At 39.1% G+C, this 17,484-nt stretch overlaps 2 protein-coding genes across 34 annotated transcripts in view; one reads left to right on the plus strand and one right to left on the minus strand.

Annotated features, from left to right (window-relative positions):
- The window catches only part of LOC132398497 (ninjurin-2-like), a 304,819-nt gene extending 295,761 nt beyond the window's left edge, over positions 1–9,058 (minus strand). For 2 of the 19 annotated variants that reach the window (XR_009513678.1, XM_059978058.1), the window contains exon 1: positions 8,756–9,058. The gene's annotated coding sequence lies outside the window, so the exon portion shown is untranslated. Of the gene's footprint in view, positions 1–636; positions 879–8,755 lie in introns of all 19 variants that reach the window. The other 17 variants (XM_059978043.1, XM_059978039.1, XM_059978047.1 and 14 more) reach the window with 13 other exon arrangements.
- wnk1b (WNK lysine deficient protein kinase 1b) overlaps positions 1–17,484 on the plus strand; it is a 143,778-nt gene that overhangs the window by 33,492 nt on the left and 92,802 nt on the right. For all 15 annotated transcript variants that reach the window (XR_009513676.1, XM_059978020.1, XM_059978026.1 and 12 more), the window contains exon 4: positions 892–1,049. Coding sequence is in view for 14 of the 15 variants with exons in the window: in XM_059978020.1 (XP_059834003.1) it covers positions 892–1,049 (158 nt within the window). In the remaining variant the exon portion in view is untranslated. The remainder of the gene's footprint in view (positions 1–891; positions 1,050–17,484) is intronic.

Genomic DNA, 17,484 nt, shown 5'->3' on the forward strand with positions numbered 1-17,484 from the left:
ATAAATGTTCTGAAAGATAGCTGTAGATAAACTCAAACTCTCTCAGGGTGTTATGTTCTGCAGCATATCTTTGGTCTGGTTACCCCGGTGAGCCCTCTTTACTCAATTTTCTGTATTCCAAGTGTTTTCAACTTGTAGGACATCTACTTTCCCCAGCTGCAGTAGACGTAAACATACTGCAGTTGAACGGTAAGTGCTATAAAGAAAGCTGTGGTGAGTTGCCTTTCTGATGATTTGTAGATCAAGGTTTCTGAAAGCTTAAATTTGTGTTCATACAGCAATTTTCATTTGCAAGGCAACTTAGTTTCTGTCAAATGTAAGAAGCATAATTGCTATAGTCCATCTTAACAGTTTTTCTTGAAGTATGCTGGTGGGTTTCATTTCAGTTTATGGAAACTGAAAAATCTGCAAATGAAACATGGGCATACTTTAAGTAAATTCATGTTACACTTTGCAATTTAAGTAAGCCATCAACAATATTAAGTAAGAATTCTAGTGAGTGATGTATATATAAAAGCAAAAGCAAGGTATGCTCTGAATTGGCCACTTTATTGTTTTGAAAGAAGCAGAAGGAGGAAGTAAGTATTCTATATGTAATGTCATTATACCACGGACTTTTAAATTTAAAATATTTACTTTTTGGAGTTGTGGCTTCAGAATACTCATTCTTGAAACTCTCAATTAGGTCATTTTGGTTCAGTCGTCCATTCTGGATGCCTTGCAGATGAAAACTTTTCTGTTGTTTTGTTGCTGAGTAACTGAGAAGGGCTCTCCTTCGCCTCCACTTTGTCTTCCCCCACAGGTCATCATCTTCATCGTCTTCCATCGGTGAGTACCGACAGCCTCCACTCACTGAGTCTGTTAGAGACTGAAACATTCTTTTAATTTAAGGTACCCCTGAATTCATGGCTCCTGAGATGTATGAAGAAAAATATGACGAATCTGTTGATGTTTACGCTTTTGGGATGTGTATGCTAGAGATGGCAACGTCAGAATATCCATACTCGGAATGTCAGAATGCTGCTCAGATCTATCGTAGAGTAACTAGTGTAAGTACATGATCAGTTTGTAGTGATTTGACTAGCACTCAATGCTGTATTTAATGTTTTAATTACTTTGGCACATTATGATTAAATGGTAGTCTGAATTAAGGACTTTTGATAATACACTTTTGATGAATACTGCTGAATTGTTCGCAATTTTAATCACTAATGTGGAAAAAAAATATACCTTGTTATTGATTATGGTGTTCCACTCTGAATTTGTTACTTTTGTAAAGAACAACATTTGTATTAGATATGTTCTGAAATAACTTAAGTACTTATTTTTATTCTCAAATATTGCATTGAGTTGTTGAATTGAGTTGAAATTTCAAGGTGTGTTAGGTAATAAAAGTAAGTAGACGAGTCTTGTGTATTCCACGTAATGATCAAACATATTGACACCAATGACATAGATAGGAGAAGTGAGGAGCTCCTGAAGAGTAAATATAGGGTGTTAGAAAAATGAAAAACAGGACTTCCAGAGTAATAATTTCTGGATTGCTGTCTGTGCCATGCACCAATGAGGGTAAGAATAAGGCGATTTGGCAGGTGAATGTGTGGCTGAGGAATTGGTGCAGGGGGCAGGGTTTCAGATTTTTTGATTATTGGGATCTTTTCTAGGGAAGATATGACTTGCACAGAAAGGATGGATTACACCTGAATCTTTGTGGGCAGATTTGCCATAGTTGTTGGGGAGGGTTTAAACTGATTTGGCAGGGGGATAGGAACTGGAGTGAAGGGACTGAGGATGGAGCAGTTGGTATGCAAGTCGATTGATTGTGTAGTGAGATTGTGAATAAGGACAGGCAGATTAGGACAAAATTGCAGTCGGTGGGATGAGTTGATGTATAACATGGGGCAAAATTGAAAGGCCAAATACAGGACTGAAGGTGTTATATTTGAATGCATGCACTATATGGAATGTGGCAGATTAACTGCACTGCAAGTTGAGATTGGTAGGTACAATGTTGTGAGCGTCACTGAGTTGTGGCTGAAAGAAGATTTATAGTTGGGAGTTTAACATCCAAGGATACACATTGTATCGAAAGGACAGGCAGGTAAGTAGAGGGGGAGTGGTGTCTCTATTGGTAAAAAAAAATGAAATCAAATCCTTAGAGATGACATAGGATTGGAAGATGTAGAATTCTTATGGGTAGAGTTAAGAAACTCTGAAGACCCTGATGGAAGTTATATACAGGCCTCTGAACAGTAGGCAGGATGTGGAATACAAATTACAATATGAGGTAGAAAAGGCATGTACAAAGGGTAATGTTACAAAAGTCATGGCGGATTTCAATATGCAGTTAGATTGGGAAAATCAAATTGGTACTGGATCCCAAGAGGGATATTGTAGAATGCTTACAAAATGTTTTTTCGAGCGGCTTATGATTGAGCCCACTTAGAGAAAAGGCAATTCCGGATTGGGTGTGTAATGAACCAGATTAGACTAGCGAGCTGAAGGTAAAGGAATGGATGACAGTGATCATAACATGGCAGAATTCACCCTGCAGTTTGAGAGGGAGTAGAGAGTCAGTCGTATCAGTATTATAGCGGAGTAAAGGGAATTACAGAGGTATGAGATGGGAACTGGCCAAAATTGATTGAAAGGAGACACAGCAGGGATGATAGTAAAACAGCAATGGCTGGAGTTTCTGGGTGCAATTTGGAAGGCACAAGTTAGGTGCATCCTAAAGATGAAGAACTATTCTAAAGGGAGGATGATTGATAAGAGAAGTCAAAGACAGCATAAAAGGAAAGAGGACATAAAATATAGCAAAAAGTTAGTGAGAAGTTAGAGAATTGGGAGCCTTTTTAAAATAAACAATAGAAAGCACAGGAAAAAGCCAGGAACAAAAAGTTGAAATATGAAGATAAGCTGGCCAATAATATAAAACAGGATACCAAAAGTATCAGAAATTTTTTTCAGAAATATAAAGAATAAAAGAGGTGGGAGTAGGAATCGGAGACTGTTGAAGAATAATGCTGGAGAGGTAGTAATAGGGACAAAGAAATGGCAGATAATAACAAGTATTTTGTGTTAGTCTTCACTGTGAAAGGTACTAGTAGGATGCTAGAAATTCAAGTGTCAAGGCAGAAGTCAGTGTAGTTGCTATTACTAAGAGGGCTTTTGGGAAACTGAAAAGTCTGTAGCGAGATAAATAAATCATCTTGACCAAGTGGATTATATCCCAGGGTTCTGAAAGAGTCAGTTGAAGAGATTGTGCAGGCATAAGTAATGATCTTTCAAGAATCACTAGATACTGGAAGGGTTCAGGAGAAATGGAAAATTGCAAATTTCACTCTCCTTTTCAAGAAGCAAGGGAGTCAGAAGAAAGGAAATTATAGGCCGGTTAGCTTGATTTCAATGGTTGGGAACATGTTGTAGATTATTATTAAGGATGAGGTTTTCGTGTACTTAGAGGTACATTTACAAAACAGATGAAGTATTCTAGAGGATGAGGCCCTGTGACTGATAAGAGAAGTCAAAGACAGCATAAAAGGAAAGAGGATATAAAATATAGCAGAAATTAGTGAAAAGTTAGAAAATTGAGAGCCTTTTAAAGAATCAATAGAAGGCACGGAAAAAGCCAGGAGCAAAAAGTTGAAATATGAAGATAAGCTGGCCAATAATATAAAACAGGATACCAAAAGTATCAGAAATATAAAGAGTAGAAGAGGTGGGAGTAGGAATCGTACTGTTGAAAAATAATGCTGGAGAGATAGTAATAGGGGCAAAGAGATGGCAGATAACAGCAAGTATTTTTATCAAAGTCAGCACAGTTTTCTTAAGGGGAAATCTTGCCTGACAAATCTGTTGGAATATTTTAAGGAAATTACAGGCAGGATAGACTTAGGAGAGTTAGTGGATGTTGTTTAGTTGGATTTTCAGAAGGTCTTTGACAAGAGTTTGCTTAACTAGATAAGAGCACGAAAAGATACTAGAACTGATTTAACATTGGCTGACTTGACAGGAGGTAAAGAGTGCAGATAAAGGAAGCCTTTTCTGGTTGGCTGCCGGTGGCAAGTGATGTTCGTCAAGGGTCTGTGTTGGGACAGGTTCTTCTTGAGTTATATATCTGTGATTTGGATGATGGAATTGATGGCTTTGTGGACGATATAAAGATGGGTAGAGGGGCAGGTAGTGTTGAGGAAGAAGGGAGTTTGCAGAAGGACTTGGACAAATTGGGAGAATGGACAAAGAAGTGGCAGATGGAATGCACTGTTGGGAAGTATATGATCATGCACTTTGGTAAAAGGAATAAACACGTAGACTTTTCTAAATGGAGAAAATTCAAAAATCAGAGGTGTAGAGGGTCTTGAGAAGGAATCTTTAAGCGTTAGCTTGCCGGTTGAGAAAGTGGTGAGGAATGCAAATGCAATGTTAGCATTCATTTCAAGAGGACTAGAATATAAGAGCAATGATGTAACTGAGGCTTTATAAGACATTGGTCAAAACACACTTAGTGTTGTGAGCAATTTTGGGCTCTTTATCTAAGAAAAGATGCCCTGATGTTAGAGAGGATCCAGACGAAGATTCACAAGAATGATTCCGGGAATGAAAGGGGTTAACATATGAGGAGTGTTTGATGGCTCTGTCCCTCTACTTGCTGGAGTTTAGAAGATCGGAAGTGGTGGGGGGTGGGGTGAATTTCACTGAAACCTATCGAATTTTGAAAGATCCAGATAGAGTGGATGTGGAGAGGATGCTTCCTATAGTGGGTAAGTCTATTTACAGATGCTACAGCCTTAGAATAGAGGGACATGCATTTAGAACAGGAGGAGGAATTTCTTTAGCCAGAGGTTGTGAATCTGTGGCATTCATTGCCACAGACTGCTGTGGAGGCCAAGTTGTTGAGTATATTTAAGTGGAAGAAGATAGCTTCTTGATTAATCAGGTCCTCAGAGGTTATGGAGAGAACACAGGAGAATGAGGTTAGAGGGATAATAAATCAGCCATGATGGAATGGTAGAACAGACATGATTGGTGGAATGGCTTAATTCTGCTCCTACGTCTTATGGTCTTAACATAATGGCAAATTGTTTGCTTGTTTTCTGAATTGGACTGTGACCTTATATGGAAATGATTGCGATAGGGGGAAATTAAAAGCAGAATCTTTGGAGGACTTGAGTTTTTTTCCCCTTGTATTACTGAATACATTCCAGAGCAAATGACAAGTTTCTGAATGTAGAAATGTTCCTTGTTTGGCAAGTCTCCAACAGTTTGTCAGTTTTAGGCTACATCCACATAAGACTGGATAATTTTGAAAACGCCGATTTCACGTAAAAACGATAGGCGTCCACACTATGTGTTTTTGAAAATATCTCTATCCACACTGAAATGGAGATTTCGGCGAATCTCCTCCACCTGTGCATGCGCATGACACATCTACCGAAAACAAGCGAAATGTTTGGTGTCGAATCTCGCCGTAGAAGTGCGCGTTTGTATAGTTACAGACTAGAAAAACTTAAAATGACGGACAATTGTTGGCTTTCGCGCAGGAGAACTTAAAAGTTTAAAAAAAACAAATACTGGAGCATATGGCGGCAACTGACAGAGAGTTCACGGACGGATTGACCCGGCTGACGACGAACATTGAAAAACTGACTAATTCTGTTGCATTAATAAAGTTCCTTGTTAAATGTATAAAACATGTCTGCATCAGTGTTATCTTGTATTTCCATACAATGTTACTTTAGGCTGTTACACATCTATTGTTAGAGAAGTACTTACATAAATAGGTAAACCACCTTCATACGAGCAAGGACGAAAAATAGGGCAAAGTGTGTATACTTATTTATTCAGTAAGTTATGGGTCAAAGTATTTGGTGAGTACATTTCTAACTCTTCTGGCTTCAGTCTCTTTGCCGTCTGTTCTGAAATTGTTAGGTTGCATTCAAGAAAACAATGAAATAGCGTGCTGCCATCTGTCAGCGTTTTCAGAAGTCTCCGGTTACCCTATCCACACTGATCTGCCCGAGCAGCATTTTCAAAAATACCCACTCTGGAAAGCGTTTCTGAAAAGCTCCGGTTTCGGGGGATGAAAACGCTGTTTTAGTGTGGATGGAGGGTAAAAATGAAGAGAAAAAGCTTCGGTTACAGATTTATTTGGCGTAGTGTGGATGTAGCCTCATTCTAAACGGTCTTCATTATATCAAGCCTACAGGATTATAAATTTAATAATTTTGTAACCTGCATAATAATCCTGTTTTGTGTTTTTTACCAAGAAAATTAGGTGTGAATTTACTTTCTTCTAGAGTTACACTCTTATCTCTATTAGTATTTTGCTCTTCTGCACATTGCTGGCCAGGCCAGAGTCTGTCATATCCCAGATGTCATTGAGAAGATGTTGGTGAGCTCACAGCTTGAACTGCTGCAGTCCTTCTAGTGAAGGTATATGCACATGGCTGATGGGAATGGAGTCCTAGGATTTTAGACCCAGTGACACTGAATAACTGATGATGCATTTCTAAGTACAATTTGTAGAGGAACCTACATTCCCATGGCATTCCTATGCACCTTCTGCTGTTGTCTTTGAAAGTAGAAGCTATGGGTTTGGGAGGTGCTGCTTCAGTTATCGTGCAGTGCAATTTCTAGATGGTGCAGATTGTAACCAGAATAATAATGTTGGCTGTTTTGTCTTGATTACTGCCAGGCTTCTTCTGGCTTTGTATTCTCTCAAGTGAGTGACGAATAGTCCATCATGCTCAGAAAATTGTTTTTCCACTGTATACCAGCCTCTCTGACATGCACCTATATAGTCAATATTATTTAATTGGTTTATCTAGTTGAGTTTCTGCTGAATGGTGAACCCAGTGATTTTTAATGGCAGGACACTGTAAAGGTAAGGTCCTTGAATGTCAACAATAGGTAGCCTCTCTTTTATAGGATTGATCAGTGGCCTAACCACAATATAAACATCCATCTTGTGCTTCCTTCATCTTATTAATGGCAATTGTGTCCCAAAAAGAGGAAAGAGATTGTGGGAAATGAAGTGGATTAAAATCCTGAAATCTTACCTCCTAATTAAACTTTTGGCTCCTGATCCTATTATTCTTTGATTCAGTTTCTGTTTGATCAGGAGTTTGGGATGGTTTTCTGTTAAATATGTTCTAAGTGCAAGTTGAAGTTTTGCCTTGCGGGAACTTTCAAATGTTCTGAGAGTGCTGCATTTGTTAATCATCTTGGGTCTTGTGCCAATTTTACTAAAAGCTGCAGAAAGTTATAAACTCAGTCAGCCCACCATGGGCACTAGCCTCCACAGCATCCAGAACATCTTCAAGGAGCAATGCATCATTAAGAACCTTCATCACCCAGGACATGCCCTCTTCTCGTTGATACCATTAGGGAGGAAATGCAGGAGCCTGAGGGCACTTACTCAACAATTCAGAAGCGGCTGCATGATAGCAAATTTCATGACATATGCTGGTGATATTAAATGTGATTCTGTTTCTGAAAAGGGTTTCCCTTCCATTGTCCCAGAATTGATGACCCCCTCCATATGCATTTTTCCACTGAGACCAGTTTTCACATTTCATTGTGACTTGTGTCCAGCACAGGACCTGCCTTTGTGTTGGCAGACTGCTGAATATGGAAAACAATTTTGGCAGCTGTTTATGTCTCATTTTTGCTTGTCCCCTTCTCCCTAGATTTTCTAGCTAGCCAGCTGTCAGAGGTCTGGTATGTTTGCAAATCTCTTTATTAGCCATTAATAGTAAATAACACTTGAATTGTATTAAATGTGAGAAATACTACAAGTTTTTCAAGTTTAAAATACTAAAAGTTCTACTCACAAAATAGAGCTAAATAAAATGTTATTCTCCAGGAGATGATAAATCACATTCATGTGAATGGAGATCGCTATGTTTAATTAGTGCATTAGGCAGATTTAATTAGGGAAAGGTTAGATTAATCTTGGAGTAGGTTAAAAGGTTGGCACAACATTGTGGGCTGAAAGGCCTGCACTGTGCTGTAATGTTCTATACTATATTTAATGTATTTTTTGTTTATTCCCTTGCCTTTCTTAATATTAATGAACAAACATGCTTCTTAAGGAATAAGTAAAGTAGGGTAAAAGTAAAGAATGGCATCTTTGTTCCATTAGATCTAATATGTTCTGTTAACCATCTATCTGAAGTTAGTTAATTCCCTACTTGTTTACTGTTAGCTTTCTTGTCTCATCTTCATGGTTCAAATCTCACTTTGTTCCCTTAACATTTAATGTAGTGAGGGAAGTGCTATGGGAAAAGGGTGAGAAATATCTCTGAGATGAGAGATAAAATAAGTGATTTAGGATTGAGAGGTGATGGGTTAAGAATTGTTTCTGAGAGAGGAAAGGATTCTAATATAGTGGTAGCTGTGGGAAGTGTTATAGGCACTGAAAAGTTCACAGCTTATTCGGGAGATGGCTTCTAAAAGTTGTTTACGCCATTCTTTGTAATCTTATATCCATTAAGTAACAACATATAAGCATTTTTAAATTTCACTTGTCGATTGTCTTATTCACACCTGTGTATCTTTCTACATTTTATATGATCTTTGTGTCTGATTCATGCAAACAAATGTGGGTTGGGTTAACCGGTCTTTTACTCCACTTTGGCATGGAAGATTGCACATCAATTCAACACCACAGGCTACTTCATATTTTGAGCCTTGTATAGCAGTATTCCTGTATTGAATTCCTGTCTTGCATTACAACACTATTAAAGCTTACCTCTTAATTTGTTTTGTTGATTACTTGATGTGCTCAGTTTCTCCATGATTCTCCATGGTTCCCTGAATCCACAGCAGAAGCAATCTTTTAAATGGCGTCACCATAGACTTACACCGTTTTTTAAAGTTGAGTTTTTGAAACTGCGATCTGTTAAGTACAAAAGAGCTTGCATTCTGTTGTCTCCCTTTAACCTGTGCATGACATCAGTAAACCTTCATCCATATGCAGGCTCAATTGTTTTGAGCCTGGAGGTGGTTGTGGGAAAGTATGTAAATCTGAGAACATTTAGAAATCGTTAAAGAAACAAGCATTTTAATCTTATGCTGGCATTAAATGTGCATGAAGCGTGAAGTGGCATATGTTTATTGTTATTGAAGTGGTTTATTGCTCTGTGTGTTCTCATTTTATTGAGGGCTAAATGAAAATTTGAGTTGTGTAATCAAATAGTGTTTGTCAATTTTACTCTAGAATCAAATGTAGATCTTAGATAACAACACACACAAAATGCTGGTGGAACACAGCAGGCCAGGCAGCATCTATAGGGAGAAGCGCTGTTGACGTTTCAGTCCTGACGAAGGGTCTCAGCCTGAAACGTCGACAGCGCTTCTCCCTACAGATGCTGCCTGGCCTGCTGTGTTCCTCCAGCATTTTGTGTTGTTTGAATTTCCAGCATCTGCAGATTTCCTCGTGTAGACCTTAGATAATAGATGATTTTTGGGTTGATACACCCATTTTGTTTCATTGATGTACAAAATGTGGGGAAGTAAAGGAGTCTTCATGTTGAAAATTTTAATTGGACAGAATTTAAAATTATGCAATCTTTTGGGGGTGAGAATAGAGCTACATAATCCCTTGTGTAGGGATTCTAAAATGCTAAATTTTAGATGACTTAATTCGCTTTTAAGGATGTGCCTCATTTACATGCATCTCTAGACATCAGTAGTAAAGGTCCCTCCATCTCCTTTTGAGTGAGTTTTCCTAAAGAACAACTTGAAACAGCGTGAAGCTTGAACTCTCAAAACTTCAGCACTTTTCATTGTTAAATTATTTTTCTATCACAAACTGTCAACAGAACAATGTGTTACTGTGATAATTAGTACAGAGTGGTTTATTCATTAGAAGTAGTAAAAAGTTTTCTATGAATAATTAATTTTAAAGTTCAAAATAAATTTATTATCAAAGTACATATATGTTACCATATATAACCCTGAGATTCATTTTCTTGTGGGCATGCTCAATAAATCCATAATGAAATATTAACCATAATAGAAACAATGAAAGGCTGCACCAACTGTGCGTTCAACCAATGTGCAAAGGACAACAGACTGTACAAATACAAAAAGATGATGATAATAAAAAACCAATAAATATCAAGAACATGAGGTGAAGAGTCCTTCAAAATGAGCCTTTAGGTTGTGGGAACATTTCAAAGATGGGGCAGTGAAGTTGAGTGAAGTTACCCTCTTGGGTTCAGGAGCCTGATGGTTGAGGGGTAATAACTGTTTCTGATTCTGGTGGTGTCCTGAGACTCGTGCGCCACCTTCTAGATGGTAGCAGCCAAAGTACAGGAGAGTCAGGACTTGTGTTATTATTAAGAATCACTTTTAAGAAATCATTTGAGGATTTCTGTTGTGTTTTCTAAGGGATTTGAAACCCAGCTGGAAGTTGACTTTGGCCAAAGTGAAAATGAAAATAATAGAAATCCAATGTACACAAGTAATAGTAAAACATATTTCATTTTAAATGAATTTTGTTTAATAATCTTTAAACTTTAAAACTTGTAAGGAAAGTATTCAGCTCTGTACAATACATTAAAAGATTGACTTGCGTATATTTCTTATCCATCACAATTGATTTGTGAAATATTTATCAAAGCTGTACACTAATGTTAACAGTATTTTAATTTTCAAAATTTGTAAGGAGATCAGCAGGTCCTGTAGCATCAATGGGAATGAACAGCAGTTGACGTTTTGGGCCCAGACCCTTCAGAACTGGAAAGGAAGAGGGAAGATGCCAGAATAAAAGGGGTGGGGGAGGAGAAGTGGTATATTCAATACAGTCGGCCCTCCTTATCTGCGAGTTCCGCATGCGCGAACTCAACCAACCGCGAATCGGGAAAATCCGGAAGTGTTCTTCCAGCACTTGTTGCTTGAGCATGTATAGACTTTTTTTCCTTGTCATTATTCCCTAAACAATGCAGTATAACGACTATTTACGTATCATTTACATTGTATTAGGTATTATAAGTAATGTAGAGATGATTTAAAGCATACGGGTGGATGTGCATAGATTGTTGTGGATCAGGATTGAAAAAATCCGTAAGTTCTCTTACGTAAGTCGGAACAGGTACATCCAGTATTATTTAGTGTCAGTTAGTCAAATGTTTGTCTTCATGTATAGTATATATTTTACCTTTCTATGCATATAAAACACTTAAGAAACATGTATTTCAATAATTAAACCACTGTGTTGCTTAGTAATAATTGTAACTTTCATGGGAGTAGGGCCTTTCTCATTTTATCCTTTAAAATTGTTCCAATCATTGACTGATTGTAGCTTAACACTTTTCCAATGACTGATGGTGTTTCACCTCTTTCCGATCGCTTTATTATTTCCATTTTATTTTCAGTCGCGATTGTGATTATTTTTGTGAACAGAAACACTGCAGATTCAGATTCCTAAAGACCACCGCACAGAGACAGTTTAAATAAGGGACTTGAGCATCCGCGTTTTTTGGTATCCGTGAGGGGTCCCAGAGCCAATCCCTCGCGGATAAGGAGGGCCATCTGTGCTGCTGTCTTTTCCGAAAGCCTTTTATTGAAGGAAAGCCCCATGAATATACAACTAACAAGAAGGGAGATACAGTTCCCATACCAGGCAGTGATGCAGCCAGTCAGGATGCTCTCAGTTGTGCCCCTGTAGAATGTTCTTGGGATTTGGGGGCCCTTACCAAACTTCCTCTACCATCTGAGGTGAAAGGGGTATTGTAGTGCCACCTTCACCACACAGCTGGTGTGTATAGACCAGGTGAGATTCTTGGTAATGTGGATGCTGAGGAACTTAAAGCTGTTTACCCTCACAACCCCAGATCCATTGATGTCATTAGAGGTTAGCTTACCTGCATTCCTCCTCTATCCACAGCCAGCTCCTTTGTTTTTTGCGACATTGAGGGAGAGGTTGTTTTCTTGACACCACTGTGTCAGAGAGATGACTTCTTCCCTGTAGGCCACCTCATTATTGTTTGAGATGAGGCCAATCAGCGTAGTGTTGGCAAATTTAATTAGCAGATTAGAGCTGTGGGTGGCGATACAGTCATGGGTATACAGGGAGTAAGGGAGGGGACTCAGTACGCAGCCCTGAGGGGCTCCTGTATTGAGAGTCAGAGGGTTGGAGGTGAGGGAGCCCACTCTTACAATCTGCTGGTGATCTGACAGGAAGCCTAGGATACAGCTGTCAGTCATGTGCCAAAGTCTTAGGCACCCTAGCTGTGTATATGTTCCTAAGACTTTTGCACAGTGCTGAGTGTTAAGTCGTGATGCTTAATTTCATGGTTTAGGAAATGTGTTTGATTCCTCAGTAGAGTTCGTGGTATCTCATGACAACCTGCCTTTCACCACCACCACCACCTTCTCCTGTCCCCAGTCACATCCCTTTGTACAGGAGAAAAGAGTTGGGTAGGAAAAGCAGGCTATTTTGTATTGCTTTCTTTGGCATAAAATGATGCATTTTTAAAAATTAACATTTAGAAGTATTTGACCCTTTATTTTTAGCTTTGCTGATTAGGTGCAGTGGAGTCCAGGAAAAGTACTGGAAAAACTGCCATACAATATAGAAAAATATGTCTTGTGCTTACTGACTTAAATACAAATTCAGTTACTAATTACATTGCTTTTTATGGTTTTCATGACTAATCTCGTCGTTGGTTTTGTTTTCAGCCGAGGTTTTAAATTCAAATGGGCAATTGTTCAAGTGCAGATATGTACCAAGCTAGTATAAGTATGAGGAGACTGTTAGGTTATAAAATTTATGACTGGTCTTAATGGAGCAGTTTTATGCAAATTTTTTTTTTAACTTTCCCAGAAATGGCTTCAGGTGGGTATAGTAATGTGTCACAAGGAAACATTTCGCAGTAATAAAGTGAAAAATCACACAATTTAAAAAAGGTTAGAGAAAATGTATGCTGTTATAAGTTTGTTTTTTTCCCTCCCAAATAGCCTGCTAGAATAACAAATTGTGGTGTCATTACTCTGTTTTTTCTTTACAATTGACTTGTGAAGGTGACCATGGTTAAAACACAAATTAGTTGTTAAATAGTGCAAAACTTGGCTTCCATGCGTGTTTGAAAATGGGGAACTGATCACTTGATAACATCTTGATAACTAGTTTTCAAAAGGGTTACCAGTTTAGGGTAATTATTGTAATGTCCCAAATTATTTTTATAGGCAGATTCAATTCAGCCTTTTTCCATTTGGGTTATGGCTACTGGAATTGAGGTTTAGTCTTTTCAACCAAGTTTTATTTTTCTTGTCAATGATGACATTGCTTGGAATGTATTATAATTGATTTCTTATAATAAGCTGTGAAATTAAGGGAATAATTAACTGTGCATCTGATATTTGGGGCAGCATTATCATATCATATTTACACTAAGTGTCAGAAATAAGGCAGTTAAGCTTGAAGCTCAGGTACGAATGGGTAACTATGATGTTGTTGGGATAATGGAGACATGGCTGCAGGGAGATCAGACCTGGGGAATGAATGTACAAGGGTAGGGACAGAAATGTGGTATCGTAGGGACAGAAATGTGGGCAGAGGGGGTGGGGTGGCCCTGTTGGTGAGGAATGAGATTCAGTCCTTTGCAAGGGGGGACATAGGATCAGGAGAAGTAGAGTCTGTGTGGATAGAACTGAGGAACAGTAAGGGCAAAAAGACCCTAATGGGTGTTGTCTACAGGCCCCCAAACAGTAGCATGGATATTGGGTGCAAGTTGAATAGGGAGTTAACATTGGCATGTGGCAAAGGTAATGTCGCAGTAGTTATGGGGGATTTCAACATGCAGGTGAACTGGGAGAATCACGTTGGTGCTGGACCCCAGGATAGGGATCCCAGTGCCTATGGGATGCATTCTTGAAACAGCTTGTACGAGAGCCGACCAGGAACAAGGCTATTCTGGATTTAGTGTTGTGTAAATGAACAGGATTTGATAAGCGATCTTGAAGTAAAGGAGCCATTAGGAGGTAGTGACCATAATATGATAAGTTTTTATCTGCAATTTGAGAAGGATAAGGGCAGATCGGAGGTGTCAGTGTTGCAGTTGAACAAAGGAGACTATGGAGCCATGAGGGAGGAGCTGGCCAAAGTTAAATGGACGGATATCCTAGCAGAAAAGACTGGAACAGCAATGGCAGGTATTCTTGGGAATAATGCACAAGGTGCAAAATCATTTCATCCCCCGGAGAAGGAAGGATTCAAAGGGGGGAAGGGGCCACAGTGGTTGACAAAGGAAGTCAGAGATTGCATAGCATTAAAAAAAAAAGTATGACAGAGCTAAGGTGAGTGGGAAGACAGATGATTGGGAAATTTTTAAGGAACAACAGAACTTAACTAAAAAGGCATACGGGGAGAAAAAATGAGGTACGAACGCAAGCTAGCCAGGAATATAAAGGAGGATAGCAAAAGCTTTTTTAGGTATGTGAAGAAAAAGAAGATAGTTAAGAACAATATTGGGCCCATGAAGAATGAATTGGGTGAAATTGTTATGGGAAACAGAGAAATGGCAGAAGAATTTAATAAGTACTTTAGATCTGTCTTCACTAGGGAAGACACAAGCAATCTCCCAGATGTATGGATGGGCCAAGGACATAGGGTAACAGAGGAAATGAAACAGATTGACATTAGGAAGGAAACGGTGATGAGTAGACTGATGGGACTGAAGGCTAACAAATCCCCAGGTCCAGATGGTCTGCATCCTAGGGTACTAAAGGAGGTGGCTCTGGAAATTGCAGATGCATTGATGATCATTTTCCAATGTTCCTTAGATTCAGGATCAGTTCCTGAGGATTGGAGAATGGCTAATGTTATCCCACTTTTTAAGAAAGGAGGGAGGGAGAAAACAGAGAACTATCGTCCTGTCAGCCTAACATCAGTAGTGGGGAAGATGCTAGAGTCCATTATTAAAGATGAAATAGTGGCATATCTAGATAACAGTGATAGGATTGGGCCAAGCCAGCATGGATTTACCAAGGGCAAATCATGCTTGACTAATCTATTGGAGTTTTTCGAGGATGTAACCAGGAAGTTAGACAAAGGAGATCCATTGGATGTAGTGTACCTCGATTTTCAGGAGGCATTTGGTAAGGTCCCACATGGGAGATTGGTGGGTAAAATCAGAGCTCATGGCATTGGGGGGAAGATATTGACATGGATAGAAAACTGGTTGGCAGATAGAAAGCAAAGGGTAGCGGTGAATGGGTGTTTTTCGGAATGGCAGGTGGTGACTAGTAGGATGCCACAGGGCTCGGTATTGGGACCACAGCTGTTTACAATTTACATCAACTATTTAGATGAAAGCATTGAGAATAACATCAGCAAGTTTGCTGATGATACTAAGCTGGGTGGCAGTGTGACATGTGATGAGGATGTTAGGAGAATTCAGGGTGACTTGGATAGGCTGGGTGAGTGGGCAGATACTTGGCAGATGACGTTTAATGTGAATAAGTGTGAGGTAATCCACTTTGGGAGTAAGAACAGCAAGGCAGATTATTATCTGAATGGTGTAGAGTTAGGTAAGGGAGAAATACAAAGAGATCTAGGAGTCCTTGTTCATCAGTCACTGAAGGTGAATGAGCAAGTGCAGCAGGCAGTGAAGAAGGCAAATGGAATGTTGGCCTTTATTACAAAGGGAATTGAATACAAGAGCAAGGAAATCCTTTTGCATTTGTAGAGGGCCCTGGTGAGACCACATCTGGAGTATTGTGTACAGTTCTGGTCTCCAGGGTTAAGGAAGGACATCCTGGCTGTAGAGGAAGTGCAGTGTAGATTCACAAGGTTAATTCCTGGGATGTCTGGACTGTCTTACGCAGAGAGGTTAGAGAGACTGGGCTTGTTCACGCTGGAATTAAGGAGATTGAGAGGGGATCTGATTGAAACATATAAGATTATTAAGGGATTGGACAAGATAGAGGGAGGAAATATGTTCCAGATGCTGGGAGAGTCCAGTACCAGAGGGCATAGTTTAAAAATAAGGGGTAAGTCATTTAGGACAGAGTTAAGGAAAAACTTCTTCTCCCAGAGAGTTGTGGGAGTGTGGAATGCACTGCCTCAGAAGGCAGTGGAGGCCAATTCTCTGGATGCTTTCAAGAAGGAGCTAGGTAGGTATCTTATGGATAGGGGAATCAAGGGATATGGGGACAAGGCAGTAACCGGGTATTGATAGTAGATGATCAGCCATGATCTCAGAATGGCGGTGCAGGCTCGAAGGGCCAAATGGTCTACTTCTGCACCTGTTGTCTAATGTAAGTAGTAGCTTGCATCTATATGATGGCCTGTTTTTTTAAAAAAGCAAAATCACCAAAATGTTTGAAGAACATTTCACCTCACATGGTTGAAGAAGTTTGGTGTGGGCACCCAAATGCCAAGAACTTCCTACAGGGGCATAATTGAGAGCATCCTGGCCAGCTGCATCACTGCTTGTTATGGGAACTATACTTCCTTCAATCACAGGACTCTGCAGAATGATGCAGACAGCCCAGAGCATTTGTAGATGTGACATTCCCACTATTGAGGACATTTTACAAAGACAGGTGTATAAAAAGGGACAGTAGGATCATTGGGGACCTGAGTCCTCCCAACCACAAACTGTTCCAGCTGCTACAATCTGGGGAATGGTACCACAGCATAAAAGCCGGGACCAACAAGCTCCAGGACAGCTTCTTCCACCAGGCCATCAGACTGATTAATTCATGCTGATTCATTTGTATTTCTATGTTATATTGACTGACCTGTTGTATGTACTATAATGAATTACTGTAAATTTCACATTACACATTTAGACGGAAGCGTAACGTAAAGATTTTTATTCATGTATATGAAGGATGTAAGAAATAAACTCAATTCAATTAAAATGAGGGCATTCTGTTTAGTTCTATTTGCTTTTTCAGATGCCTGTTCAGTATGGGTGTTTGCTGTGCAACCATTGTATGCTTATTTGTTCAAATTCACAGCCAGTCATCACCAATAATACTTGGTCCTTTTAGTGTGGACGTGATTAGTATTTCATTGTCAGCACAGGAAATATACGAATCCAATAGCATGTGCAGTTCTTCATGCCTATAAAATATGCACATTAGTATTACAACAGATTATTGGCTTAAATTAGTATTAATGTAATACAATTTTTAAATGAAGTCTTATAGCTTCACTGCATAAATGATAAAAGTATATTTTGAACACATTTCCAGTTTCTGCAGGTTTGAAACTAAATAGGTATAACAACAAACATAAAGAACAATCCTGATAAAGGGTCTCAGCCCAAAATGTTGAAACTTTATTCCTCTCCATAGAAACTGTCTGACCTGTTGATATTAATAGTTTGATGTTAAATGCAGAAGCTCTGCAACCATTTTTTTGAAATGCTGGTGAGCACATAACAAATAATAAAGGGACACATAACTATTCATCATTGCCTATATATGTGCATTTTTTTAAGGCTTTTTTGTGTTCAGTGTTTT

The sequence above is a fragment of the Hypanus sabinus genome, chromosome 8 (assembly GCF_030144855.1).
Source record: "Hypanus sabinus isolate sHypSab1 chromosome 8, sHypSab1.hap1, whole genome shotgun sequence".
Taxonomy (NCBI): Eukaryota; Metazoa; Chordata; class Chondrichthyes; order Myliobatiformes; family Dasyatidae; genus Hypanus; species Hypanus sabinus.